At 38.5% G+C, this 26263-nt stretch overlaps 2 protein-coding genes, 1 long non-coding RNA gene and 1 pseudogene across 3 annotated transcripts; 2 read left to right on the top strand and 2 right to left on the bottom strand.

Annotated features, from left to right (window-relative positions):
* Nucleotides 1-1457: 1457 nt before the first annotated feature.
* LOC100346076 (putative olfactory receptor 10D4) lies at nucleotides 1458-2390 on the bottom strand. The gene has a single exon (XM_002708325.2). The coding sequence runs from the start codon at nucleotides 2388-2390 to the stop codon at nucleotides 1458-1460; it is 933 nt and encodes a 310-aa protein (XP_002708371.2).
* Nucleotides 2391-7113: 4723 nt separating this feature from the next.
* LOC149128571 (protein inturned pseudogene) lies at nucleotides 7114-8437 on the top strand (annotated as a pseudogene).
* A 2936-nt stretch (nucleotides 8438-11373) lies between these two features.
* On the top strand, nucleotides 11374-13472 carry LOC149128570 (uncharacterized). Its single transcript, XR_016221385.1, has 2 exons — nucleotides 11374-12631; nucleotides 13107-13472. It is a non-coding gene; the product is annotated as an uncharacterized LOC149128570 (long non-coding RNA).
* A 2313-nt stretch (nucleotides 13473-15785) lies between these two features.
* LOC138847652 (olfactory receptor 10D3-like) lies at nucleotides 15786-16834 on the bottom strand. Its single transcript, XM_070067027.2, has one exon. It carries the CDS (start codon nucleotides 16802-16804, stop codon nucleotides 15866-15868), a length of 939 nt encoding a protein of 312 aa, XP_069923128.1. The 5' UTR covers nucleotides 16805-16834; the 3' UTR covers nucleotides 15786-15865.
* Nucleotides 16835-26263: the final 9429 nt, after the last annotated feature.

Genomic DNA, 26263 nt, shown 5'->3' with positions numbered 1-26263 from the left:
GCCCTTAGAGATAAGTGATAATAAGATGAAACTGAAGTATTTTATCATACGTTGCATGTTGAATTGAAATGCATGCTAATTTTCTCTGATCCCTTGAAGACACACATCATATTGTCTCACTGTGGTGTAATGGAAAGCAGTTATGTGTTCCTTCTTGGGAGCCCCATACTGGTCTTCAGCCCATTAGGATGGTGTTGTGCCTACATCTTGATCCTGTGATTCTGACACTGCATAATTTGTAAGTCATTTGAAGGACTTATAGTATAAGTCTGTGACCTGCTTCTATTCCCAACTCTTATTTTTAATTTTTCCTCACTATAGGTTCTATTCTCTATAGGAAGAGTATATTAAAAGACATAAGCTTTCCAATGTATTTACATTCAAAGGAGTCAAACTCAACACTTCCTTTTAATCCCAGAAGATTTTTTAAAGTACATAAAATTGGTTTTCTTTTATATACAATAGGCTAGGAGACTATAGGAAAACAAATACATATACAAACACTAATATGAAGAAATGTAAGAACAATCTTAAAATGTCCATCAACAGGAAATTGCCCATATAGTATATGGGTATTTCATACGATGGACTTCTTCACCTACATGAAAGAATAAGGTAGACCTATGTTCACTGATATAAAAAGAGCTTTATTATACATTCTGTGGGGGAAAAAAAGGAAACCTGTAGAACAGGATGATGGCACATCAAAAAGTTCCAGGAAAAAAACAGATATTCACTAAAAAATTTGAAACTCATGTATAGTTTTTCCTTCTTTTCTTTTTAATTTCTTTATTTATATAAGGTGAACAAATTTAATGATATTCACATACACAGGTTTAGGAAAATAATAAAGCGAATTTACAAAAAGACAGAGATCGTCCATCCAAGAATTCTTTACATCAGACTCAAACACATGTGTTCCATCAAAATATTAAATAAAAAATTTTTAGAAATAGGTGGAGAAAACCCAATGAACTGCAAGATCTTTTGGCAAAATGGTGAAAATCCCATGAAAATTGAAAGGAAATTTCTGAAAAAATTAAAATTTGTGTTATAAATCTCACAAAACAGGTAGCAGCAGCACAAGATCAAACCCTCTGGCCTTAGTCCTAGTTCCTCAACTTCCTGGCAAAAGTGCCCTAACTCTCAGTGCACTAATGTCTTCCTCAGTAAACTGGGATAATAATATTATTTACATAATAAGATTATTATATTAATTAAGTATGTCAGCATTTGTAAAGTGCATAGAACAATACATGGAATCAAGGAAACATTTGAGAAAGATTTTGTTAAATTAGATGAGCAAACACATGGGTATAGCCATAAATCACGCCAGAGTGGACTTGATCTCACCGGTTTGTCCTGAACATCATTTAGTAATCACATGCAGCGTGAGAGACTAATTGTCTCCAAATAAATGTGACGCAAAACTATGGAGACAGAGAGCAACATGAAGGCTATTCTTCACCAGTAGGAACTCCTTGCATCAGTGCCTTTCTCAGAGCCAACTTGACATCCTTGTTTCTCAAGGAATATATCAAAGGATTCAGGGAAGGGGTAACAATATTATTCAACACCGGAACCACAGAATCCAGCCAAGAACTGGAGGCAGGGCGGAGATAAATGAGGACCACGGGTCCGTAGAATAACAGGATGGAAGTGAGATGGGCACTGCAGGTTGAGAAGGCTCTGCGCCTGCCTTCCGAGGAGCTGATTTTCAATATGGAGATGGCAATGCGAGTGTATGAAGCCAGGATCAGAAGAAAACATGCGAGGGCAACAATGCCCACATTGGTGAAACTCACTGTCTGGGCTAGAGAGGTGTCAGCACAGGCCAGGGTCAACACCACCGGAATATCACAGAAAAAATTGTCCACCTCATTGTGGCCACAGTAGGGTAACTTGAAGATGAGGTATGTGAGGACAGATGCATGCAGGCAGCTCCCCAACCTTGTGCCGAGGGTCATGAAGGCACATACCTGGTGGTTCATGATCACTGTGTATCGCAGCGGGTGGCAGATGGCTGCAAAGCGGTCATAGGCCATCACAGTGTAGAGAAAGCACTCGGTGCAGTCCAGGAAGTGGTAAAAGAAGAGCTGGGAGGCACAGCCCTGGAAGGAGATGGTGCAGTCTTGCCCCATGAGGCAGAGCATCATTTTGGGGGAACTCACTGAAGAGAAAAAGATATCAAGCACTGACAGATTTCCCAGGAAGAAATACATGGGGGTGTGCAGGTTGGAGGATGTGAAGATGGCCAGCAGTATGAACAGGTTCCCTGGCAGATTGAGCAGATAGAAGGCCAAAAATACCATGAAGAGCACATGTTCCAGTCCCTCTGTGTGAGGGATTCCCATCAGGAGAAACTCAGTTATTGATGTGTGGTTCCTCATCTTCAGTCTAGTTCATCCTGCAAGATCCCAGAATGGTCTCACCAAGGTGACCTTCTCCCAAAAAACTAAATGCCTGCATAGATTCTGCTGCAATCTGGTAATACCTATTTGCTCTCAGGAACTTCCTAGTAGGAGCCAGCTCTATTCTGACACTAATTAACACGTGACCTTCAGTGCATCATTTCTTTGTCCATGTGTTGCCTCAAAATTAAAGACACAGATAACACTAGAGATGCCTGAGAGCTTCAAGCAAACCTTACAGTTGATTCTATCAGTGTTTAAACACCATTTCTGACTTCAGACAGCTTTGGAAAAAAATCTCCAAATCTTCCTGAGTCTCTATAATTAGTACCCTAATGTATGTGCTTCTGATGAGGATGAACACCAATTCATGTAAGTACCTAGTGTAGCCTCTGCTTCTACATACCCTGGTTAAAAAAAATCTATCCAAGATACTGATATTCTGATTTTAATGAGTTTTTATTCCACAAAGTTATTTTAGGTTGATTTGGAGCAGTTGTGGCGTTACCTATTGATGTGATTGATTTATGAAACCACTATCTCCATTGGTAGCTGGAGCAACTGAGAATTGTCTAGGGGATACAAAGAAAGACAGTATGTATCATGAACATTCACCAATATTAAAACAGTCATCATCTTTCAGTACAGAATTAATGTCTCTCCAGCAATTTGACTGCAATTTGGCTGAAGATGCGCCATCGCCCTAGAGGTTTTCAAAGCTAAGCTTCCTTAATCAGATAATACCTTAAGAAAATGCCATGGAGTCAAGTTGGTCGGCATTAGTCCAAACTCAAATACAGCCAGCTCTCACATTCTCCCCTCCTTCCTCTAGTGCACATCACCCTGGGAGGATGAGGAGGGGAAAGTGCTCCAGAAAAGAGGTGCTTAGAAATTGTAGGTAAGTATGGCTGACTGAGGCTGAAACCCTAGGTCCCATCACCACCTGCCCTGTCCCCTTTGGAGAGACATGAAGCAGAAGAACCAGGTTCCAAGGCCAGAAAAGCTGGGTGCTCCTCTTGCTCAGGCTCAGCCACTCCTGCCTGTACACCCAGCAGTGTCTCTGAGCCCAGAGGGAAAGTGCAGCAATCACCCCCACAGTGAGAGAATAAATCTCCTTGGCTTCCTTCAGGAGCCTGTTCTCCAGGGATCGCTGACTCAGGAGTGTAGAACAGAGGGAGCAATTAGACTGCAGACCTTCCTCCCTTCCCTCCTTTCTTCCCACACAAAGAGGTAATAACTCCATCCAATGTTAGCAAAGCAAACCCAGACAGATCTGTAACTTTTTACTACAGTTAGGTTAATAATTCCCCATTACCACTTCCACAAGTTCTTTTATTATTTACATGAAAAATCCTCTTTTATTTTCCTATTAGACTACTAATGGTATTTCCCCTACGTGTTCTAGTTGCTGTAACTCTTTCAATGTGTATCGTAAGAACTCAAAATGTATCTGCTTTCATTTTCTAACTGTGGCCTAGAAAATGTATTCTAATGGACAAAGATTAGTAGGGCTGTGTCTATAGACTGTCCATGGAAACATGCACATAGGCCTATTAAAAATATTATGGTTTAAATTCCTTTTGAAATAATTCAGAAGATGCAAAGTGGGAACTACAATGAGGTATAAGTATTCTTAGGGGCCTGCATTGTGGCATGGTGCTGGGGCCGCTTTCTGTAGCACTGGCATCCATATGGGTGCCACTTCCTGTCCTGGCTGCTCCACTTTTGGTCCACCTCCCTGCTCATGTGCTGGGAAGGGCAGCACAGGATGGCCCAGGTGCTTGGGCCCCTGCATCCACATGGGGCACCTGGAAGAAGCTTCTGGACCTGGTTTTGGCCTGGCCTAGCCTTGGCCATTTACTGCCATTTGGGGAGTGATCCAGCAGATGGAAGATCTCTCTCTGTATCTCCCTCTCCCTCTGTGGCTCTGCCTTTCAAAAAATAAATCATATATATATATATATATATAATTTTAAAAATTGAGTATTTGTAGCAACATTTTTGTAATTATTTCCCTTCTTAATGACAGAGTGAATACAAAAAGACTCTCCTCTCCATGGTTTTGATTTAGTAATTGCTACTCACCAGGAAAAAAAATTAAACCAAACAAATTAAAATCCTTTTATTTTATCACTGCATCCTTGTCAGACGTTACTTTTTAATGTTAAAAATAAAACTCAAAAATTTAATCACCAAAGTTCATTCCAAAGGTCAAAGAGCTCAGATATTAATTCAATCTGTCTATTTAAAACTTATGCTGAGGGGCTGGTGCCATGGCTCACTTGGTTAATCCTCCACCTGCGGCACCAGCACCCCATATGGGTGCCAGGTTCTAGTCCCGGTTGCTCCTCTTCCAGTCCAGCTCTCTACTGTGGCCTGGGAAGGCAGTGGAGGATGGCTCAAGTGCTTGGGCCCCTGCACCCGCATGAGGGAGACCAGGAGGAAGCACCTGGCTCCTGGCTTCGGATCGGCACAGTTTCGACCATAGTAGGCATTTGGTGGGTGAACCAATGGAAGGAAGACCTTTCTCTCTGTCTCTCTCTCTCTCTCTCTCTCTCTCTCACTGTCTATAACTCTACCTATCAAATAAAAATTTAAAAAAACATACTGACTTCTAACTAAATGTAATAGGCCGGCGCCGTGGCTCACTAGGCTAATCCTCAGCCTTGCAGTGCCGGCACACCGGGTTCTAGTCCCGATCAGGGGCCCCGGATTCTGTCCCGGTTGCTCCTCTTCCAGGCCAGCTCTCTGCTGTGGCCCGGGAGTGCAGTGGAAGATGGTCCAAGTGCTTGGGCCCTGCACCCCATGGGAGACCAGGATAAGTACCTGGCTCCTGCCATTGGATCAGCGCGGTGCGCCGGCCTCAGCGAGCCGGCCACAGCGGCCATTGGAGGGTGAACCAACGGCAAAAGGAAGACCTTTCTCTCTGTCTCTCTCTCTCACTGTCCACTCTGCCTGTCAAAAAAAAAAAAACCTAACTAATTGTAATAAATATTTCATTCTTGATTTTACAAATAAATACGGTAAGTCTTATGTTTCTTGTTCTTTTATTTTCAAAATTAAAGTACTATTGTTTTGTTCACTGGCAACAAATTCTTTTTTTTTAAACTCATCTTTATTTGTTGCCTTTAAAAGCAAAATACTTTGCATTTCACTTCCATCATTTGCATTCCAAAATTCAAACATTTCCTCCCAAATCTCCTAGAGCCCCTTTGCAATTGGTTTTCACTCCTATTCTCTTCCCCATGAAACCTCTAACTTGTTTTTGTCTCTAAAATTCTTTTGTCTTGGCATTTGATATAAATAGAATAATATAATATGTCAGTTTTTGAATTCTTTTAGTTAGCACAATGTTGCTGAGGTTCATCATTACTGTAGCATATAAAAATAGATGATCTTTTTTGTTGCCAAATAATATTTCCTTGCCATCACAGTACAATATTTTGATTACTCTATCACCAGATGATAGACATTTAAGATATTTCTAATTTTTTAATATTATGAATAATGTTCCTATTAATATTTAAATACTAATCTTTGTATGCATTTACTCTTTTTCTCTAACATCAAAGATTGTAAAATTTTTGAGACTTTTTAAAGATTATACCATATCTTCTTTCTCCTATCAATGATAACCCTCATAACATCAAACCATGTTGTAGAATTACTCTATAGACAGGTATTTTTGTGAACTATATATTTATTCTCTAATCATTGTTTTAAAAGAAGGTCTTTCCCAGGTCCATTATTCAGGTATCTGCAAATAGGTAGATGTATCTTCTACATCTTCTACAGATCTTTTATCTCAAAATACCTTGAAACCACAACTCATTAGAATAGGAATACTTTCTTTAAAATATCACTAATCACTTTGTTGAAATTTGGGGTCATATATAGTCTTCTTATTTTCTCATAACACAGCATAGGTATAGATGCATACCTGAATGCCCAGCTTGCTTGCTAACAGTAGAACTAGTATACTATCATGTGGTTTAGAAATGGATAAAGTCAGCTGTAGTGTGATACATCACTCATATTGTCATATGACTTAAAAGAAATCCAAATTAAAATCTTTATGGAGATCCTTGAGACTTGATAAGGGGAATCCAAATGTATTCATTTGGGAAAAAATTACATATATTTAGCCACAGACTTAAACCATAATTCTTTAATTCAATAATCATCAGTAACTAAGTTGTTATTTTGCTGTACTTTGACCACTTTATTTTTATTTATTTGAAAGAGACAGACAAATAGAGTGTTCCAATCCACTCTTTCATTCCCCAAATACCCACAATAGCCAGAACTGGGGTGGGACCAAAGTTGAGAGAAGGGAACCCAATTAGAGCCTCCTACACGGGTGACAGAAGCCCAAATTCATGAACTACCTCTGCAACTTCCCAAAGTCTACGTTTGAGGGAAGCTGGAGCAAGGAGCTACGGAGAGAAATAAAACCCAAGTATGCTGATGTGAGATGAGGGTGTCTTAATCGGCATTCTTATTGATAGGCTAAACAACTACCCCAACACCTTTGTTTTTAATCTCAATTATTTCTGTGTTTGGAGGGAAATGCAAGTGTTGAGTGCTTTTTATTGGCCTTCTCAAACATTAATAAATAGGAGATAATATCAAAGGCTGATAATTGCATAATGATAGATCAAATTGTAGGCAGGTCAAGAAATAAAGTCGTCAGAGCGGCAACATGGCGGCCCCTGGAAGCCGCAGCAGTAGAGATTTGAATTCCACTTGTAGCTGCTGCATCGTGACCATAGCGTCTCCAGCTTTGTGCGAGTTGCCTCGGAGCCCAGAGGAGCTCCCTGGAGAGCCCTCTTCCCAAGAAGATGAGGAATGTGATTCTGAAGACCCAGTCAGCGACTCGGGTTCCTGCTCCTCGGCGAGTAGCCATTCTGATGATCTTGAGCCTGAGTGGCTTGACAGCGTGCAGAAGAATGGGGAGCTGTTTTACTTGGAATTGAGGACGAAGAGGAAACCCTCCTGCCTGAGTCGCCGACTGTGAACCACATGAGGTTCAGTGAACGTGAGATTATCATTGAAGAGGATGATTACAAAGAAAGAAAAAAGTGTGAACCCAAACTCAAGCGGTTTATGAAAATTTTAAAAAGCAAAAGGCTTTTGCCCCAAGCATTACAATAAAAAAAAATAGCACAGACAATGGGCCAGTGTCCATTCTAAAGCATCAGTCACATCAGAAGACAGGAGTCGTTGTCCAGCAACGGTACAAAGATGTGACTGTTTATGTAAATCCCAAAAAGCTAACTGTCATGAAAGCCAAAGAGCAGCTCAAGCTTCTGGAAGTGCTGGTTGGCATTATCCATCAGACCAAATGGAGCTGGAAAAGAGCTGGAAAGCAGAGCGAGGGAGAGAGACCCGTGGTCCACGGCCTGCTGCCAGGAGGAGCTGCTATGAAGAGTGGGCAGGTGCTAATTGGTGAGTGTTGCTGCTGAGTCAGTGCTGGTTTTTGAGACACCTGATTAATGAGGGACCCAGAAGAGCACCATCATATACAGTCTCCACCCACCGAGGGCTGCTGCGTGTATTTGGTACAGCAGTGAAATTATTACAGGTGGTATACTGCAAGGCACAATCCTCTAAACAGAAGCACTCAGGGTGTCAAATGTGTGTGTCCCTTGTTCAGGCCAAGGAATAGCTTTGCTGACTTTTGAGTTTTGAATTGTCATTTTATTTCATTTTGGTTATATTTGCTGACAAGAAAAAGAAAATAAGTTGATTGCAAAGTGGTAATTTAGCTTTGAAGGGCTATATCGAGAAGCATGATGCAGAAATACATAACTTATGAATAAAAATACTTTCAAATTGTATGTTTGCACTTAAGTCATCTAAGTTCTTGGAATGGTTTTGAACTGTTACTTTTGACATATTTAGTAACAGTAGTGTTATACATAAATTTCCTTTTAAGGATGTGTTTCATAAACTGTCCCACCAATTTTGAGGCAGAAAAATAAATACGTGTGCTACTCTGAATATATATATAGTAGGATGAGTATGCTGTGTTGCTGACACAATGTTTGGATTAGCCCTCATAAAAATAAATTAATCAAATGTGAGGACATATTATTAGTGAAACTTTGAATTTATAATAGTTGTGAAAGCCATTTGAATTGGCCCAGGTTAAGATTTAGACAGAGGAACTTCTATAGTTACTTTGGAAATAACAACGTGCTTGGCTCATACTAGGCTCTCAAAACACATTTATTGGATGATTGAATAAATTGTAAGAAGAATATATACAGGGAAAACAGTTAAAAGTGAAGATAAATAAGCCAATATGCTAATAGTGTTGTTAGCATGAGGACATTACTGGTAATTATTTTGTCTACTCTTTCAAACTTTCTACTTTATAATTATGTTCCATAGTTGTAAATTGTATATTCTAGTCATGAAGAATGGACTATTTTAATGTCATCCTACAAGGTGCATAAGTGATAGAATTTCTTGCTTTTTTTCTTTTATAATCATGTTTCACATCATCTCTGTGGGCAGTGGTTGATCTGTGAGATAACCCCATAGATAGGAATATCATGAAAACTTTGTCCTGGGTAATGCATTTTCCAAGGGGAGGTTTCTTTTCTTATGTCGCTACATAAGGAACAACTCTAATTCCTTAGAATGATTCCTTCCCCTTGGTGCCATTTTTGCAATTCCTACTGTCAAATATTTACATTATTTTTTTATATTCCTATTTCTGAGTTTTTCTTAAATTTGACAGTCAATTGAGAGCTCCTAGACTACCTATAACTGGCTCCAGACCAGATCAAATGAAATTCCCTGTTTTACCCACCTGTGTCATGGAAGCTGCATATCATGTTGATTTTTGTTCCTTCAAGATGATTCATTCTTTGTTATTTTTTTGAAGGGATCTATTTATTTATTTGAAAGTTTACACAGAGAGAGAAGGAAAGGCAGTGAGAGAGTTGGTCTTCCATCTGCTGGTTCACACCCCAGGTGGCCACAATGGCTGGAGCTGTGCCAGTCTGAGCCAGGAGCCAGGAGTTTCTTCCGGGTCTTCCACATGGATGCGGGGGCCCAATCACTGGAGCCATCTTCTAGTGCTTTCCCAGGCCATAGCAGAGAGCTGGATCGGAAGTGGAGCAGCCAGGACTTGAACCGGTGTCCATATGGGAAGCCAGCACCCCAGACTGCAGCTTTACGGGCTACGCCACAGCGCCGGCCCTTTTTGGTCATTTTAACTAGATTTTTTTTAAGATTTGGAAGAGACAGGGTTGGAGAAATCACCAATTTGTGTTCCAAATACCCGTCCTTTTCTAGACTATTTCTGATGAAGAAAAAACCCAAAGTTTTATTTCAGGCTTTTTTGTAATTTCTGCTGTTGTTGCCTGTGATCATTGAATAACACACCGGGTTTGTTAACAACTCCCTCTTACTTTTTTGAAGGTTTTTATTACTTTTGAGAAGTCTTTTTAATTGAGACATAGCATTCATAAGGTATACAGACCTTAGTGTACATTCAAAATGATTTTGACATAGGAACTTACCTCTGTGACTACCAACCAAATAAGGTATATGACATTTCCAGTACCTACCAAACCTGTGGTATCTCCTCATAATTTGTTATCACATCAAACATAATCTTCTAGAAGTCAGGAGTTTTCCATTGACTGAGCTAATTTTGAGTGTTCTGGAATTTTATGTAAATGTAAATAAATGGTATTTGTTATCCTGTTAAAAAAAAAAGAAAGAAAGAAAGTTGTGAGTAAAAGAAGGATTTGGAATACTCTTGGGTGACAACAGAACTCAGGATGTGTATTTGTGAATACTCTTGGGTGACAACAGAACTCAGGATGTGTGACTGTATTGAGCTAACATAAAGGATTATGGTTAAGGGGGGAAAACCTGAAATTCTGGTGCACAGGGCCATAGGCAGCTATGACCTATATTCATCCTTTCATAGGTTTAAGGGAGAATAGTTATCCCAGGTATGGGAAAATGCTTTCTCAATCCTGATCTAGAAACAGTCATTGGTAGCCTTTTCTAGTTTGGCTAGGGATAGCATTTATAAAGCATGACACAGATTAGGAGAAGGACCTACATTGCAGAAAAATTAAAAACAAACCATTGTGTGAGGTGAATTACAGCAAAGAAGAGATATTCTGTACAGATTTGGGCATCAGGAAAATGGAAGACAAGTTTGAAAGATAGATCATTCATTGAAATTGTTTATTTTACTTTTAAAAAAATCATATTTATGGAGCAGATATTTAGCCTAGTTGTTAAGATGCTGTGTTCAGTATCAGAGTATCTGCATTTGATTCCCCTCCAGTTCCTGAGCTCAGCTTCCACAAATGCAGACCCTGGGAGGCAGCAGTGATGACTCAAAATGGGTTCCCACCACTCATGTGGGAGAATTGCATTGAGTTCTGACTCTTGACTTTGGCACCAGTCCAGCTCGAGCTGTTGTGGACATTTGGGGAATGCACCAGGGGATGAAAGTGCCCTCTCTCTCTGACTCCCTCTAGCACTCTCTTTCAAATAAATAACCAAAAATTTAGAAAGAAATAATATTTTTAAGAGAATGAAGTATCTGTCAATAGATCTCTTTTTTCTGTAAAGCAGGAATACTCATTGGCTACCTTGATATAGTATTTTAAAATATTTTAGAATCATACTCACTAGATTTATTTTTTAAGATGCCATTGCATTCATTAAAAAACATCATTTCAATACATTTCAGAATAACAAGTAGACAGCAAATAGAAACTGTGGACTACAAAGGATCACCCTCCCTTGGTTAACAACAAGCTTCTCAAAACTGCCTAATATACTAGTAATACAAATAATCATTTGCCTACCTGTTGTACAGTGACTTGAAATCCCATAATAGTTGCCTTACAAAAAAAATCTGCTGTTCTGTCTTTCCATTTCCTTGATAAAACTGGACAGAACTGGCTGCACCTGGCCATGTAACTAAAAAATGTCCCGGTCCACACTGACCAGAGTTACCTTATGGTTCATTATAATGTTGATTAACATAGTTCTGCTCATATTTCAGGAGCCTTCTTTGAATAGTGATGTATGTGCAAACAGGATAAGTCAACAAGCATGCTCAAAAGGATTTCCCCACCCCTTTCTTCTGTACCTGTCATACCATGTTGTTTCACCCAGCTCTTCCTCAATTACCCCAACTCTATAAACTCTCAAATCCCTTTCTGAATGGGGAGATTGATTTGCACTTCAATATGATTTGCCCCTTTCTGCTATAAGCCTTTAATTAATAACAGACGTTCTCTCTCTCAGAATGTGAATCCAGGATTTTTATAACAGAATTGTTGCCTGCAAGTAGGAAGACCTGCTATCTGATAATAGAAGGAACAGTGTTCAAGTCTGCCAGGTGGACATTACAGGAGCAGAAACTGCACATTGTTTTTTGATATTCTGAGTTTAATCTTTTGTCCAGTTTTCCAGTTTCCATCCTTTGACTTTTAGGCAAATCTAAGTGTTCATAACCCCTCCTATTTTATTCAAAGACTTCATCCCCATCACATGTTGACTATTTGTCTCATATGTGTCTTCTCTAATCTGCTCTCTGTTCTGTAAGGGCAGCAGTCACATCCATGTTAGTCACTACTCTGCCCTCTTTGGCTAGCACCATGTCATATCAGTAGTAAACCACCAAAAATATTTGATGTTCCCTTCAAGGCTACTGTTCTGACTTGTGTTCTATGTCAGTCATTGATTAAAATGCTGAAAAACAATTTATGGATCGTGTAGCAATCCAAAATGACAATATAAAAATTCTCATCATTTGCATTCACTAATTACAAAGTGATTAATTTAATCAATAAAACTAGCAGTCAATAGATGAAAGGGATCGTTGTGGAATAAGATGTTCAGAGAAGATTTTACAGCACTGATAGAACTTGAACAAAAATTCTAAAAGATATGTGATTCTCACAAGGGCAGAGAAGATTACAGCAGCCATCTAAGTCAAGAAAACCATATAAAGAAATATTTTTTTAATATATGAAATAACCCTAAAAAGAAGAGTTCCAATAAGGAAAAAATGTTTTAATAAGGAGGAAATCTATCTGTCACACCTGGAAACACATGAACAAATTTTTTTAGCATTCCTCTTGAAAAGTGGAGTTTAATCTCATCCATACTGAATGTGGTCTAGACCTAGTGACTCACTTCTAATAAGGAGAAAATGAAGGAGTGATGATGTGTTGTCGCTCCCCGTCTTCGTGGAGGAACGACACAGGACCCTGCGCTGTTCTTTCGTCTGCTCGGCCTTTCCCGGGTTTGCTGCTGGTTCTTCCCGGGTTGGCTACCGTCCCTTCCACGTCCGTGGAAGGGCGGTTCCCCCTGCCACTTTCCCCCACTTCCGCGGGGGAGCGGCACACCGCCGGCCAGCTCTCTCGGCGGCTGCACAGGTGTTCCTTCAGATAGATGTTCCTGGTGCATGTTGTCTCTCTCCTCCTTTATAGTCCTCTTCCACCAATCCCAACTCTGCTACCCACACGCTGAGTATGCTGCTCTCCTCCAATCAGGAGTAGGTCCTACAGTTTATTGGTTGAACCAGAGGCAGCTGTGTAGAAGCTATTTCCTCCTCTCCCAGCGCCATATTGTGGGAGAGCAGATGCATAGAATAAGTCTTAATTCCAGTAACTTAGTCTAGTCCGAGTTGCTCCCCACAAGGTGTGACTTCGGAGACCAGACTCTGCAGCTTCAGGTATTCAAATACTCCAAAATCCAAAACACTTTGAGTGCTGAATCGACAGCACAAGTGTTTGGATTATCTTGGATTACTCACTCCAGGTAAGCCGCCTCCATGATGAGAGGACATTGTAAGTGTCTAAATGAAAGGAGTGAGGAAGTGAGCCTTCCTCTTAGCAGCCACATACTGAGCCATCTTGCAAAGAGATCCTAAGTCAGCACTGCAGCCTTGGCTGGCAGCATGATAGCAACCCCATGAGAGATCTCAAGCTATGACTGCCCAGCTAAACTGCTCCAGGATTCTTGCCCCTCAAAAAGTGTGCAAGACAATAAATGATTTTGTTTAAAGCTACTAAGTTTTGGAGTAATTTATGGAATCACAACAAGTAACTAATACAATACCAAAACTGACCCAGGGGATCCAAGAACTTGCAAATAAGGGAAATAAGGTGGCCCTTGAATGACAACATAGTGATATAGATTGAGTATTCCTAATCTGAAAACCTGATATCAAAAGTACTCCAAAATCCAAAACACTTTGAGAGCTGACATGATAGCACAAGTGGAAAATTTCACACCATGAATCATTGCTTCATGCATAAAACTATTTAAATATTGTAAAAAGATTTCCTTCATTTAATGTGTATCAGAATGATATGAGACATGAGTGAATTTTTTATTTAGGCTTGGGTTTCATTCCCAATCTATCTCTTTATGTTCAAGTCTATATAAATATTCTCAACCCCCCTCCAAAAAAGTCCAAAATCTGAAATAATTCTAATCCCAAGCACTTCAAAAAATGGATATCCAACCTGGATTATCTACTGTAGTGGTAAACAAAATGATTGCATATGAATGCTTGATTTACTCATGGAGACATAGATGCTGTTCCCCAAAATATTTTTCCTCTCCATCTCTTTCTATAGATCATTTATCAACACTATCTACGTCCCGTCCCATCTGCTGCTTATTGGATTGAGAGGTTTCAATTAATCAGTGAATCAATTACTGACTGAATGAATATTATTATAGAGTGGAAAAGAGTTGAAGTTAGTTTTTCTCATTCTTCTTTATTTCTTTGAATGTTACCCAGAGTGCTTCCCTACTTATGCCCAGTATCATCACTATTTTTCTATACGCAGTTCCTTAACCTACATGTGTCTCAATTCTTTCATATGTAATCAAGAACAATAATTGACTACGTAATCCCAGTGCTGTTCAGATTGCTTTAATTAATAAATGTAAAATAATGAACAGTAAATGACATAAGGAAAGTAAGCTATATCAGCAACTATCATTAGATGAAACTTGTAATTCTTCAGTACTTCTTATAAGGCAGTATACTGTATGTAAGGCTGAGTTTATAGATTCAGACAGCCTAAGTGCAAATACTTCTCCCTTAATTTCTTCATCTATAAAAGGAAAAAATAATATAAACCTCCTCAGATTTTATGAGTTAATTCAGTCAGTATGTCCAAAGCACTTAGAACACTATAGCATGACAAGTAAGCAGATTTTAAATGGTATCGATTAGTCTATGTAGGTGATTAGATGAATATAAACAGATGAGGCATTGGCCTGAAGCTCACTTGATTAAATGTCAAAGTTTAAGTGTTGAAAGATTCAAAAAATGAATAATAAATATTGATAGTGCTTTAATTTTAGTTAATTATAGATATATGAGATGTTCAAGAATGGAGTATACCTGCAGTGGATAGAAAATGCTGGCAGGACCATCTTTGTGGCATAGCAGGTAAAACTGCCACTTGTGAGGCCAGTATCCCATATGGACATTGGTTATGTCCTAGTTGCTTCCTATTCACTTCCTATTCAGCTCACTTCAAATGGACTGAGAAAAGCAATGGGGAAAGATCCAGGTATCTGGGCCCCTGCCACCCATGTGGGAGACCCAGATGGAGCTCCAGGCTCCTGGCTTTGATTTGTCTCAGTCCTAGTCAATGTGTTTGTAACTCTAACTTTTGAATAAATATGTAAATATTTAACAACAAGATAGGAAATGTCGCCTAAAAAAGTCTTTCTTCTGCAAATTTACAAAATCAATCCTCTAATTCTATACAAATAAATTAATGGCCATATCCTCATTTGAGACACAAAAAATGAAATCCAACACCAGATTTCTCTGAAAGCCAAAGCTGTGATAAAGCTCCAAAATGAATTAAATTTTAACAGGAAGATGTGGTTAAAACCAAACAACTTACAAATCGAGTGCAAATTTAGATTTTCCAAACTGCATTATGCTACTTTCAAATTCCATGCCCCGTTCAGTCTAAAACCTAGCTTTGCTGAATGCCTGGAGAGATACTATAGTAGCATAAAGGAAGGCATAAATTTTGGAAGGAAGGTGGAAAACAAGGAAAAAAAAGGAAGTGCGGGAAGGGGGAAAGGAGGAAAGAGAGAGGGAGGGAGAGAATACAGCTCACTGCCTCTAGAAATTTGCAGCTTTATGATAATTGATCAAACAAGGATCCAACAAATATAGACTACGTGAAGCAGAAATACAGAAAGTCAAAGCTGTGTTGTTTTGAAAAATTAAAAAAAAAGAAAAGGAGGGGTTAGTATGAAAGAACTTCTCTGAAGGGATAAATTAGTGGCTCAGTTCTCCCGACCCCTTCACACAACAAATAGGAATCCCAACAAATGCCCAGTGGAAATTTTGCTCAACTAATATTTGGCAACACTCCTGTTGTAGGATCCCAAATGATCTCAGACAGGAATTGTCCCTAAACCTTTACACGAGAAGTATGGTCCCCTGGAGCGAACACCTTCTTCAGAGCTAATTTCACATCCTTATTTCTCAAGGTATAAATCAGAGGGTTGAGAGAAGGAGTGACAATATTGTTTAACACCTGAATGACAGAATCCAGCCAGGGGCTGGAAACAGGCCGGAGATAGATGAGCATCACAGGCCCATAGAACAAGAGGATTGAAATCAGGTGAGCACTGCAGGTGGAAAAGGCTCTGCGTCTGCCTGCCGAGGAGCTAATTTTCAGTATCGAAAGGAGGATGTGACTGTAGGAAATCAGGATAAGGAAGAAGCAGGTCAGAGTCACAACATCCACATTAGTAAAACTCACTATCTGTGCAAGAGAAGCATCTGCACAGGCCAGGGGCAGCACCACTGGAATGTCACAGAAAAAACTGTTCACCTCACAGGGGCCGCAGTAGGGCAGCCGAAAGACGAGGAAGGTGAGGACACTTCCATGGAGACAGCCCCCCAGCCAAGTGCCCACCGTCAGGCCAGTACACAGCCTGGGGCTCATGATGACTGGGTATCTCAAGGGGTGACAAATGGCCACAAAGCGGTCATAGGCCATCACCGTGTAGAGGAAGCACTCAGTGCCACCCAGGGTGTGGTAAAAGAAAAGCTGGGAGGCACAGCCTTGGAAGGAGATGGTGCGGCTTTGCCCCGTTAGGTAGAGCATCATTTTAGGAGAACTCACTGAAGGGAAAAATACATCAAACACTGACAAGTTCCCCAGGAAGATATACATGGGGGTGTGGAGTTTGGAGGAAGCAAGAATAGTGAAAAAGATGAGTAGGTTTCCCAGTAGGGTGAAGAGGTAGAAGGCCAGAAACAGGACAAAGAGCAGGTTCTCCAGCCCTCCAGTGTTGGGAATTCCCAACAGGATGAACTCTGTCACGGAGCTCTGGTTCCTCATGTTTATGCATCAGGCTCTCCTGGAAAAGAAAAGCAATAATCACAGTGTAAATCCACAAGAAACCGAGAGTAGCTTCCTAATGCAGAGATTACTGTCTAAGGTCGTGACTGCAAGCAACAGAATGACAAGGACACCCGTAAGAAATCTGGCCTGGTGCTGACTGATCTCTCGCATTCGGCCTTCATGTGACCCAAGAAGAAGCAGAATAATCGGTCTTTCTAGTTGGCAGAACTCTTTAATCCTTGTTACCAGATTTCTGCGGTTGCTCCTAATCTTGTTCATTAACAAGGAAACAGGCATATTTCAGAACCATCTTCTCCATCACCACATGGCCAATTCATTTTAATATCAGCCATGTCATATTGTGTTTGCAAATAAGGCAACTACACAGATAGATGCATATAAGTGCCATGCACTTATGTATTTTTACATTTAAGAATATTTTCCATTATTCAACATTTAAATGAGGAAAGCACATAATTCATATTTATAACGTCCTCACACACATACAGCAGTTAGAGTGTGTAGAGGAAAGTATTACATGGGACATGGAAATAACCACTGTATTGCAGTACAAATAATTTCTACTCAGCTAGATCTCACAAAGGTAAAATCCAATAGCATTAATACCATCTGCCTTTATTAATTAAATCAGTTCTAGTTAAACCTTGATAATTCTTAGTTATATTTTTGAAGCCCCAATTTTTCCTTCTATTTGCACCCCATTTATGCTAGTCCTCAATATGTTGCTACTGTATATAAGTAATTTCCCTCAGCTGTCCTCAACATTTGTTCTGAGGAAATACTGATGATCTATTCACACTACTATCATTTATTAGATTGTTGATCTCTTATCATTTCCTGCATATTTCAATTTTTACAAAAATAAAGACATGCCATAGATAAAAATCTCAATACTTGTAATTATTGGCAAGAATGAAGAGGGAAAAGAAGCAGGAGCTCTCCAGACCATTGCTGTAATTAATCCGTAGAGCTGGGTCGTATGTAAAGCTGACCCACTCATAAAGTTTCACCAGATCGAGATCACAGCAAAAATATAGACAGGAAGACAAAAAGATTCATTTTCAACCCAAAACATCATTTGAACATAAAGTTCAGCCTATGGTAATCAATTTAATCATGCAAACATTAATTTTCTATTTGCCTGCTGTAAATATAAAGATGAATAAAATAGAGAACTACCCCTTGAAGAACTCGTTTTTGTTAATAGAAAACTGACTTCCAAACCTGATCTGACCCTACCATTAGCTTCCTCTGGTATCTAAAGCAATTAAATTTCTTTGAGCTTCATCTCCTTCAAAAGAAAAATGGATAATAACATATTACGACACATTTAGTGTTAACCAAAATTAACTTTCAAAATGTATACAAAATAATTTACTCAGTATTTAGCACTTGGTTGCAAACATGTAATAAAGTTGATTTAACGGCTAAGCCTCATGTTAGAGTGAGGAAAGAGTGATAATATAGAAACAACAAAAATATTGCAGATACAATGAATATAGAAATAGACTTTTCCAGAGCTGGAACATTTGAAAAAGCAGAAAAATATTTAAGAAAATATTAGTTTTTCTTTTTTTCTGATTTAAAATAATGTGTTATGTATATATGTGCTGACAGAATTAAAAGATAATTTTGCATTCTAGAAAAGCACAAGCTCTTGGATCTGGACCTTCTTGTTTCTAGCTGAGTAACTAAATTTGCACTGCTGAAGAGCATAGGTGTGCTCTAAACTTGTCTCTCGACAAATTACCTTAAGATACATTTACAAAATCGTTTTGCAGTCAATACTCAATACATTATCCCCATCCAAACTTGTTGTCAACAGAGGATCTGACATCAATCCCAGGAAGGAAAAACCTGAGAGGCATCACCTAATCATAAGGAGAATCTTTTGAAAACGGACTGAATTTCCTCCTCAGCTCTTCAAGTGGAACCCATATAGGACCATCGCTCAAGGAAACACAAGAAGGAATTATCCTACAAAGCAGAGTAAACTAGATGTTTTCTCCAAACTCTAAATTGTAAAAGTTATTATTAGCTTTGTATTTATTTTTAGTGTTACTATCACTACCCGTTCTGATATTTGCATTTATCCTTCAGCTTCAATGGCAGAATGAACACATCTATGCCTCTATGCCTACTAATAGATGTACTTGTATTGATAAGAAGAAATGAAGGATGGGACTAATTTCTAGTTTTTGTATGCCAAGTGCAAAATAGGATGGCCAAGGAAAAATCTGACTGTGTTTAAACACATACTTTTCCCTTACAAGCCATTCTCCACCCACATACACACAGACATATACACATACCAATACTTCTCTCCTTCATTTCATTCTCCATGATGGCTTACAAATAAATTGTTAGATTCAGAAATATGTGCAAATTATCTCAAGTTCAATGATTTGCTTCCTTCAGTTTGATGAGCAGGAGAAATTACTCAGAGTACCTAGAAAGTGTAATTGGGCAGTGGGAGAGAAAAGGAAGAACAGTACAAACCAAACAGGAGATAGAAGGCAATAGAAGGCAAGATTTCGTTTCTTAACAGCTGATGCAAAACACATCTAAATTGGGTAAAGAAATTGCCATCTAAAGCTTATTGGCAAGAATATGATCCTAAAACCAAAACTCTTCTTGCATAAGGTACCAGAGCATAGAGAAAAGATATCTCACCTTCCTTTCTTGAACCCAGGACATAAATTCCACACTAATAGCCTTGCTATCAATCTGGTCCTGAAACTCTGAATTTATAATGTTTTCAAATTAGAGAGTACTGACAGACCTGGTTTCTTTTAATATAATATCCCCAGTGGCTCAATCCCCAGATTCCAGAAGCATGAAGGAGCAAATAGAGTAATTAGAGGATTTCCTCTCTTTCCTCATATCCTCTCCTATTCCCAACCTCATTGTCTCATGTGACATATTCACTATGAAAGTACCATCACAAGTTTATAAACTTGTAGGATAAATATTCCAAAAAGAAAAGGTACAGATTTCATTTACCTTAACATAACCAGTGTTGAAATTTTATGGTGTATTTTTCCAGTGATTCCAATGTATGCTTATGGTATATTTTCAATTTTCTACAGTCATACTACACATGTAGTTTTGCATACTTTCTTTTAATTTACAATTTAATCACAATATTTTCAATGTCACTCAATTGTTACAACTATCATTTTAACAGCAGTATTTGTTCTACGCATCAGACATCATTTAACCATATTCATTTTTCTGGATGGTTAACATTTTTAGCAGCCTTTTAATAGTTCTCAAAAACAGTAGATGATGATGACAATAGATGGATAGACAGATACAAATCAACATATATTGCTCTATGATGAAACTCTCAGCTAACATAATTGTTCATATTTGAGACTTTGCAAAGTTCACCTAAATAGAAACACCACTAAATAAATGAATATTGCAGTTTTGAATAGTGTTGTCCATTTTTTTGCTTTGTTAGTGAGGTGCCAGTGAGCTGTGGCCTGCCCAGAGTCACTACATTTTGTCCCTAAGTGTCCTCTGTTTTTTTCTAACCAGTCGCGCAACTACTATCTACTCAAAAACTAATCTTACAAGAATTTTATCTGTAAGATTTGTTTACATTAACTGCTGGGAAACTCCTGAGATAAGTGTAACCTTGCTAGCTCCAGCTTTTGTAACATATGCTTGGCTTTGTAATTAACTTTTTATTTTTTGACAGGCAGAGTGGACAGTGAGAGAGAGAGACAGAGAGAAAGGTCTTCCTTTTGCCGTTGGTTCACCCTCCAATGTCCACCGCGGCCAGCACGCTGCAGCCGGCGCACCGCGCTGATCCGAAGGCAGGAGACAGGTGCTTCTCCTGGTCTTCCATGCGGGTGAAGGGCCCAAGCACTTGGGCCATCCTCCACTGCACTCCCAGGCCATAGCAGAGAGCTGGCCTGGAAGAGGGGCAACTGGGATAGAATCTGGCGCCCTGACCCAGGACTAGAACCCGGTGTGCCGGCGCCGCAGGCGGAGGATTAGCCTGTTGAGCAGCGGCACCAGCCTGTAATTAACTTCTGACAAGACTTGGTTTCTGCCTTTATATGCTTACCCCTGAGCTCAGTCGGGGCTGCGTGATTTGGAGAGCACATGCCTCTGTGCAGCTGCCGGCTTTCAGAAATAGCCTCCATAATTCAGCCCTGAGACTTTGGCCTCTTCTGTAACTCACTGCTTTGAATACAACATGAGCAACAGTGCTTCTGAAGGCAAACAAGGACCAGCATTATGTATTAATAAATGTGAATCTTAAATATTTTTTCATAATCAGTTGGCAGCAAACTATTTTTTTTTTGCAGTTTGGAAAAAGCCTTTATAGCAGACCAAGTGTTTACAACTTTTTAAAAGTGAATGTGTTGTACAATTTGTGTCTATTGTGTTTTACAACTACTTCAAAGCAATTTAGTGTTTCCTTTAAATTTGTATTTTCTACAGCACTTTGAGCATGATAATCACTGTTTTGCCAACTTATTTTCTTTTTTTTTTTTTTGATATTCAAAAGTAGGGGTGGGAATTTGGTGCAGCAGTTAAGATATCACTTGGGATGCCTTGTACACTATGTTAGAGTGCCTTGTTCAAGCACCAGTTTCTTCCCTTCCAATCCAGCTTCCTGCCAATGTGTACTCTGGAATGCAGCTCATGATGGCTCAAGTACTTGGGTCCCTGCCACATACACGGGTGACAAAATTAAGTTCCTGGCTCTTGGCTTTAAGCTGGCCCAGCCCAGGTGTTGGGAGCATTTGAAAAGTGAAACAAAATGTAAGATCTCTCTCTCTCCCTCTCTCTCTCTCCTCCCTCCCTCTCCCCTTTCAAATAAACTGAAAAAAAAAGAAAATTCAAATACCAGAATTCAACCAAAAAGACCCTCTCCAAGGCATATCACAGTAAAATTACCAAAGTTAAAGACAAAGAGACAGTCATAAAAGGAGTGAGAGAAAACCTTCAAGTTACACACAAAGGGAAACTTAACTGGGTTAACAGCTGACATCTCAGTAGAAACTCAACAAGCCAGAAGAGAGTGGCATGATGTAGTCAGGGTTGTGAAAGACAAAAAAATTTCAATCAAGGGTATTATATCCTGGGGGCCCACGGTGTAGCCTAGGGGGTAAAGCTGCCGCCTGCTGTGCCAACATCCCGTACCGGCACCTTTTCAAGTCCTGCTCCACTTCCAATCCAGCTCTCTGCTATGGCCTGGGAAAGCAGTAGAAGATGGCCCGAGTCCTTGGGCCCCTGCACCCATGTGAGAGACCAGGAAGAAGCTCCAGGCTCCTGGCTTCTGGCTTCGGATCAGCACAACTCCAGCTGTTGCAGCCATTTGGGGAGTGAACCAGCAGATGGAGGACTTCTTTCTCTCTCCCTCTGCCTCTCCTTCTCTCTCTATGTAACTCTGACTTTCAAATAAATAAATAAATCTTTAAAAAAGAGCATTATATCCAGAAAAACTGTGAAATAAATTATTTCTCAGAGCGGCAAAAACTGAAAGAATTCATCACTGCTGGTACAGCCTTACAAAAAAACTTGAAGGAAGCCCTACACTAGAAGCCAAATTCACTAACAGAGCAGATATAATCACTAAAAAAATCAACAAAATGACAGGAGTTAGTTCTTATCTATTAACATTAACCTTGAATGTGAATGGGTTAAAGTCACCAGTTAAAAGATATGGTTGCCCAAATGGAAAGAAAAACAAGACCCAGTGAAATGCTGACCACAACTAACTCACTTCACAGGTACAGATACATAGACTGAAAGTGAGGGGTTGGAGAATGATATATCATGCAAATGAAAACAAAAAACCAGCTGAAGTAGTTATACTTTATATATAAGATAAAATAGATTATAAATCAAAAACTAGAAGAGACAAAGAAGGACATTGTGTCTTGACTAGAAGATCAAGTCAACAAAATATAAAAATTCTAAAATATATCAACACAAGATCACCCAGGTATATGAAGCAAGTGTTATTAGACCTAAGAGAGAGAGAGAGATTCCAACAGATTTAATAGCGGAGGACTTCAGCATCCTACTTTCATCAATTGATAGATCATCCAGGAAGAAAATCAACAGAATCATCAGAGTTGAAACATACAGTATCACAAGTGGTCCTAACAGACATTTACAGAACATTTCATCCAAAAGCTACAGAAAATGCATTCTTCTCATTAGTACCTGAACATTTTCTAGGATAGACCATATATTAGGCCACAAATAAAGTCAGTAAATTTAAAAAAAATGGAAATTATATCACATATCTTCTTACACCACAAAGGAATACAATTAGAAACCAGCAAGAACAATAGAAAAATTACAAATACTTAGAAATGGAACAGCATGCTCCTGAATGACCAATATGTCATTGAAGAAATCAAAAAGTGAATAAAAATTTTTTCTTGGAAAATTAAAAATGAAAACACAACATACCAAATCCTGTGGGATACAGCAAAAGCAGTATTAAGAAGGAAGTTTATAGATTATGTGCTTATACTAAAAAAAGAGATCTCAAATAAGCAATCTAATGACACATCTCAAAGACTTACTAAGACAAGAACAAATCAAACCAAAAATTTAAAGGAGAATAAAAATCAAGGCAGAAATGAACAAAATTTATTATATATATATAATTTTATTATTTATTACATATATACATATATATTAATTTCCTATATATTATATATAAGTCAATGAAATTAGAAGCTGTTTTTGAAAAGATTAAATAATATAGACAAATCTTTAGACAGACTACCAAAGGGAAGAAAACAGCAAACACTCAAATAAATGCAATTAGAAATGAAAAAGAGATGCTATGACTAATACCACAGAAATACTAAAGATCATAAGAAACTACAATAAGCAGCTATACACTCACAAGTTGGGAAATTTTAAATAAGTAGACTAATTACTGGATACATGCAAACTACCAAAATTAAATCAGGAAGATAGAGAAAATATAAACAGATCCACAACAAGCAACAAGAGTGAAGCAGTAACTGAAAACCTCCATCAAGGAAGAGTCCAGGAGCTAATGGCTTTCTACCTGAATTCTACAAGATATATAAACAGGAACTAACTCCAATACTCTTCAAACTGTTCCAAAATGTGGAAAAGGATGAATCTCTACCAAACTCTTTTTATGAGGCCAACGTTACTCTGAGATCAAAATAAAAGACATAACACAAAAGGAAAATTACAGAACGATATACTTGATGAACATTGATCCAAAATTTCTCAAGAAAATATTACCAAACTGAGTCTAACACTGCATGAAAATTATCATATATCACATTCAAGTGAGATTTATATCAGGCAATCATGGTTCAGCACTTGTAAATCAATGAATATTAAAATCACATTAACAGAATAAATGACAAAATGATAATCTCGATAAATGGAAAAAAAGCATTTGATAAGATTTAACATCTGTTCATGATTCAAAAAAGAAAACTTTCCACAAATTAAGTATAGAATAACAGACCTAAAAAATTATAAAGTCTATATAGCACAATATCATACTGAACTAAGAAAAGCTGAAATCTATTACCCCCAGATGGATGAAGTTCAAATTAAAAAACAAAGGATGTTCGGTATGGTTAATTATTTTTTATCAACTATCATTATTATTATCAATTTAATGATAATTTATCAATTATGATTATCAATTGTGATAAATATGTCATAATAATATGAGATATAATCATAGGGGAAGGTAGGTATACCATATGTGACAACTCTTTGTACTACATGACTATTTTTCTATGAATCTAACTATTCTGAAATAAATACCTAAAAAATTGAAAAAGCTACAAGAATGAATGACTTTGGGTTGTATGATGTAAGATGGATATACAAAAATCAATTGTCTTTCTATGAATTTTCAATGCATAAACACAAATTCAAATTTTAAAACTACCATTTAAAATAGCATCAAAATGGTAAATAGTGATAAATCTGACAAACTATCCTGGATCTGAACAATGAAACTACACAGCAGTGTTAAGAGAAACAAGAGGTTTGCAGTAGCCATGTATCAGACATAATATTGTTAAGATGTCAATTCTCCCCTAATTGTTCTAGAGAATCAATGCATTTCTTATCAAAATTCCAGCAGATTTTTATAAAAATTAATAAGCTGATTCTAAAATATATGGAAATGCGAAAGACTTTGTATAGCACAAATAATTGTGAAAAATACTCGTGTCAGAAAAACTGCTCACTGGCAGCACAGGCCCCGTGATGAATCTATGTCGTAAACACCAGCGCCCAGAGCTCTACCCTTCTACAGTGTTGGTTAGGGAATCAACACAAGTCACAGAATTTGTGGTGGTCTCGGCTGTGTCTTTTCCACATGCCAGGGATTATCAGTGCAGAATTCTTCATGATGTTGGAAGTTGGCACACAGGGTTCTAGTCCCGGTCTAGTCTTCCAGGCCAGCTCTCTGCTGTGGCCAGGGAGTGCAGTGGAGGATGGCCCAAGTACTTGGGCCCTGCACCCCATGGGAGAACAAGATAAGTACCTGGCTCCTGCCATCGGATCAGTGCAGTTGGCCGCGGCGGCCATTGGAAGGTGAACCAACGGCAAAGGAAGACCTTTCTCTCTCTCTCACTGTCCACTATGCCTGTCAAAAAAATTTTTTTCACATTATAGTAAAAAGGCTTATAACCCAAGAAAATAAAATGGAAGATAATAACATTCATAAGGATTTGAAGAAGAAAGTTAGATAGAAGTTTAAGCATCTATTTGATAAGGAAATTTTGAAGTATATTAACCAGAGCTCAGTTGAAAATGTTTTATTAGATAATCTTTCTAGATAGCATTGTGATCTTACATTGAATAATTATGTATAACCAATACCAGAAATAGATTAATGTGGTAGGTTAATTGCCAGAAATGTTGATTTAGGGGGCTTCAGCTCTTCAAAATCCCAAGTTATGTTCTCCATACACAGGTGACACAAAAGCTTCTATTAGCTACAACTATTTTCTTTCTCCAAAACTAATGATGATTTGGGTTTCTGCTGCCTTAGACTAGTTTTTTTTCCGTAATTTTAAAATGCCTTTTCCTGATAGCTAAGACATATATTAATTCTGAAAGAATCGTACACCACATCTCTTTAACTGTATGAATTCAAGGTAAAGAACATTCAGATAAAATGTAAATATGTTTTAAATTAAGAGGCTAGAAATTCTGAGAAAAGGAAATCTCTGAACCAGATACAGTGAGGTTGCATCCATTGTTGGCTAGGAATTTGCCCACAGGACAAGTCTGCCAAACCACAGAGGGACAAAGTTTAATGAGTATGACGATTACCTAGAAGAAATGATACACATTATCCCTGGAGCACCGAAGACCCAGGGCTCCTTTTGCTGACTTAGCACAATTACTAGAAAGTTAAAGATTCATCAAGGGCCCTGTGAA

This window comes from Oryctolagus cuniculus, chromosome 1 (assembly GCF_051225735.1).
Source record: "Oryctolagus cuniculus isolate XC-2025 breed Fujian yellow rabbit chromosome 1, ASM5122573v1, whole genome shotgun sequence".
Classification (NCBI taxonomy): Eukaryota; Metazoa; Chordata; class Mammalia; order Lagomorpha; family Leporidae; genus Oryctolagus; species Oryctolagus cuniculus.
The sequence above is the reverse complement of the archived record's forward strand: the minus strand, read 5'-3'. Positions and strand labels throughout refer to the sequence as shown.

What these genes read in the sequence shown, in the direction of transcription:
- LOC138847652 (XM_070067027.2), bottom strand. Translation starts at nt 16,804, where the DNA reads ATGAGGAACCAGAGCTCCGTGACAGAGTTCATCCTGTTGGGAATTCCC.
- LOC100346076 (XM_002708325.2), bottom strand. Translation starts at nt 2,390, where the DNA reads ATGAGGAACCACACATCAATAACTGAGTTTCTCCTGATGGGAATCCCT.